Raw genomic sequence first — 3,894 nt, forward strand, 5'->3', positions numbered from 1 at the left:
AGAAACCCTTCCGCCGCCAGAAGAGCCGAGCCATCCGGCGGCTCCCCTCTGCTGATGATCTCTCTATAGTCGGTGATGAGGGGGGTTGCCAGATCCGACGCGTGGGGATTGTTTTAGCTTTAGGGCCCTAATAGCTTAGGTTTTTGGGTCGTTAATCATCTTAGCTTCGACAGCTGCGAGGACGACGATGAATAAAGAAACTTGAGATCCTTCCCTAACGAGGTGATTGGTTTTATGGTTGGGGATGGATTTGGAAACCAGTTTGTTCAAGTAAGGATGGAGTGGCGGCGGCGGCTTTCTCGTGGTGGACTTGTGTCGTCAGGATCTGCAATGGTGGCGGCGTTTGCTCCAGCGTCGGCGTGGAGCTTGTGAGGTAGTCCAGGTGCGGATGCAGAATGTTGTCCGCATCGGGAGCATCTAGGAGAATGCAGATTGTGTGCTGGATTGTGGCTAGCAGGTATGGTTTACTCCTCCAACGTCTTATTAGTGCGAGGGTGCCAGATCTGAAGTTCGATGACGTGTCCAGGGTGTTGCCTCGGTCTGATTAGTTCAACGGTAATGACTTCGTCTTTGGCGAGTCATCTTGGAGGTCCGCAAAGTACATATTAGCGATGAAGCTGCGTCGAGTTCGGGTGAGGAGTTGACCCGTTAGTTTCTCCTTTGGTGGTTATTATGGTGGTGCCAGAGACAGGTGGCAGACGTTGATGTCAAGCTCAGAGGATTCTTCAGTCCTTATTGTAATTTTTCTTCTTGTCTGTTTTTTTTTTTGCAAGGACTAGTGTTATGTTGTCTAGTTTTGTCATGTTGGTATGTACGTTACTTGTACCACAATGCTTATGATAGATACGAGACACATGTTATCTTGAAAAAAAACTAAAGCCTGAAAAGATATATACACTAGTTAAAAGATGCCCACGACAGCCATATGGAGCCATGCCATATGTGATGTGCTCTGGTCTGCGCAACTTAGCTTATTAACCAGACTACTGGTCTGCTCACTCCGGCCGTGGCACATAGTAAACTGAACCAAGATCGATGGGCGACGTCCGAATCGTGTCACGGCGCATGGTACGGCCGGAACCAACGGCCTCGCCGCCGGTGGAGACCATCCACCTGACGCCGTGGGATCTCAAGTCTATCACCGTGGAGAACATCCAGAAGGGCATCCTCCTGCCCAAGCCTCCCACCACCGGAGGCAAGGGGCTCAACGACGTCGACGTGGAGTGTCTAGCTTCGTCCTTTCAGCGAGCCCTTGGCCACTTCTACCCTTATGCCGGACGCCTCGCCGTGGCCGTCCCGCCGGCTAGCGACGGCGGAGCATCGTCGCCTCAGAACCAGAGCCTCACCATTTCGCTCCGCTGCGGCGGCGAGGGCGCCGAGTTCGTCCACGCCGTGGCTCCCGGCGTCACCGTCTCGGACATCAGCGCCTCGCTCGTCGTTCCTCGGGTGGTCTGGTCCTTCTTCCCGCTCGACATGCTGCTGGGTTCGGACGCCATTGAGGGCTCGCGCCCGCTCCTGGTTGCGCAGGTCACCGAGCTCGCCGACGGCGTCTTCATCGCCATGTCAATGAACCACGGCGTCGCCGACGGTACGACATTCTGGCAATTCTTCAATACCTGGTCCGAGCTAAGTCGTGCCGCCGTCGCTGGCAACGATGTTATGATCTCCTCGCCGTTGCCGGTGTTCGACAGGAGTTTCCTGGGCAGCTGCACCGTCCCCATCCCTCTGCCCTTCGGCAACCTGGAGGATGTCGTCGGCATTCGACATGTGTTCCCGCCCGTGCAGGAATGCTTCCTCAATTTCTCCGCGGCGAGCGTAAAGAATCTCAAGGCGCAGGCGAACGCCGAGATGTCCGGCTCCGGCTGCACCCTTGGCACAATCTCCTCGCTGCAGGCGCTGCTCGCGCACCTGTGGCGTGCCGTGTGCCGAGCCCGGCGACTCGCATCGCACCAGAAAACGACGTACACTGTCCTTGTGGGATGCCGTGGCCGCGTCGTCGGCATACCGGCAGCCTACGCGGGCAACGCGGTGGAGCACGCCACCGCCAAGTCCACCGCCGGCGACATCCTGGACAGGGGCCTTGGCCGGGCGGCATGGCTCCTGAACAGGGCCGTGGCGTCGTTCGACATGGCATACGCGAGCAACAAGCTCGCGTCCTGGCCTCGGGAGCCTAGCTTCACGCGCCTGCCCGCGCTCGTGGCTGCCGCTCCCACGGGGACGCTGACAGGGAGCTCGCCGCGGTTCGACGTGTATGGGAACGACTTCGGGTGGGGCGCGCCGGTGACCGTTCGGAGCGGCGCCGGGAACAAGTTTGATGGGAAGGCGACCGTGTACGAGGGTCGAGGTGGCGGAGGGAGCATTGCGCTGGAGGTGTGCCTCGTTCCGGAGGCGCTCGCCAGGCTCGTCACCGACGAGGAGTTCATGGGTGCAACCACCACTGATTCATACTGATTGTATCTCTTGCAGCGAAAATCTGTATCATCTTTCATGATTGTTAATTCAGTGAGGACCAAATCCGTTGATTAGTACGTAGATTGGTTGAACCGGAAGCAAAATAATGGAGGCTCGCCGAGTCTTACTCCAATATTTTGTAGTATCATCTTTCGTGATTGTTATCAGTGAGGAACAAATGGACAAGTGATCCCTGAGTTGCTGATGTTTCTCAAGCCTACCAGGTACCAGAGTCGATGAGCTGAAAAAAAAATTGGACCCCGATAAACCCGAACGTTCGGAATTTTAATCATGTCAGTATGAACGTTTTTTGAGCAATGCTAGACGTACAGGAAGTTACAGGGGGTTTACGGGGCTGTTGGGGTGTGATTGGCAGAGATCTAATTAGAAGGGCAGGCCCACCAGTGAAAATCAGGGGGGCGCCAGTTAGATGAAGCCACGTTCTGTCCCTGTAAAGTTTTGTATCAATCACCCTGTATGTCTAGTATTATTGACGTTTTTTTATGGCAACTTTAATTGACATGAGGTGACCAGTTTAATTGGTAAAACATGGCAATTTTGTCCCAGTTCTTTTTTTTTTAGAAAATTGCCATGTTCGCCAACCTCACATCAACTAAAGTTGCCATAAGAAATGTTCGGGTAGCCACACTTAAAATCCAAACGTTAAATTTGTCTCCACTCACCTTTTTTGCTCTATCCTGTTCCATTCCTACCTCTATGTTTGCTATTAGGCGGTAGCCAACACCATGTTTACTCTAGGCTACCTTCTGCGCTTGAGGTTAAGCACTAAGCACACCGCTTGACAGTATTTTCATCATGTTTGCAAATTATTAAGTGTTTTTTTGAAAAAAAAATAATTGTCATGTAGTCTAAAAGGCTCATCGTATATTTTGAGAAACCGTTCAGCGCATATATGAAAAAAATTCATCATCTATTAATAATCGTTCTCCATGTATTTACTATTTTTTTTGCAATTCCCGTGTATTTACTATTTAGAAATTGTTTATCGTGTGCTAAACAATTCTTCATTTTTTTTAAACACTTCCATGGTTTAAAAAATGTCCATACTGTTTTAAAAAAATAGTCATCATACACTTCAAAAATGTTGATAACGTATTTATGATAGTTCATACTTTTCTTCAAAAATGTTCTTCGTGGATTGACAATTGTTTCCATGTATCAAGAAATTGTTCATCATATATCTAAAGATGTTCATCCTTTTTTCAAAATAGTCCATCATTTATATAATTTTTTTCAAAACTGTTAATCATTTATTTAAAAACATCTAGCCGTATATCTACAAATATTGATCTTGTACTAACAGTGTTCTTTTAAAAAAATGCATTGTTTCAAAAAAAACGGTCATAGTGTTTTTCAAAATTGTCCGTTGTGTAGTTTAAAAAGGTTTATTGCATATTTAAGAAATATTCATATATTTTAATA

The 3,894-nt window shown here is 49.4% G+C and overlaps 1 protein-coding gene across 1 annotated transcript; it reads left to right on the forward strand.

Moving 5' to 3' along the window:
• Positions 1-1,008: 1,008 nt before the first annotated feature.
• Positions 1,009-2,460, forward strand: LOC123082724 (uncharacterized acetyltransferase At3g50280-like). Its single transcript, XM_044504990.1, has one exon. The coding sequence runs from the start codon at positions 1,036-1,038 to the stop codon at positions 2,449-2,451; it is 1,416 nt and encodes a 471-aa protein (XP_044360925.1). The 5' UTR covers positions 1,009-1,035; the 3' UTR covers positions 2,452-2,460.
• The last annotated feature ends 1,434 nt before the right edge of the window (positions 2,461-3,894 follow it).

Source organism: Triticum aestivum, chromosome 4A (genome assembly GCF_018294505.1).
Source record: "Triticum aestivum cultivar Chinese Spring chromosome 4A, IWGSC CS RefSeq v2.1, whole genome shotgun sequence".
Taxonomy (NCBI): Eukaryota; Viridiplantae; Streptophyta; class Magnoliopsida; order Poales; family Poaceae; genus Triticum; species Triticum aestivum.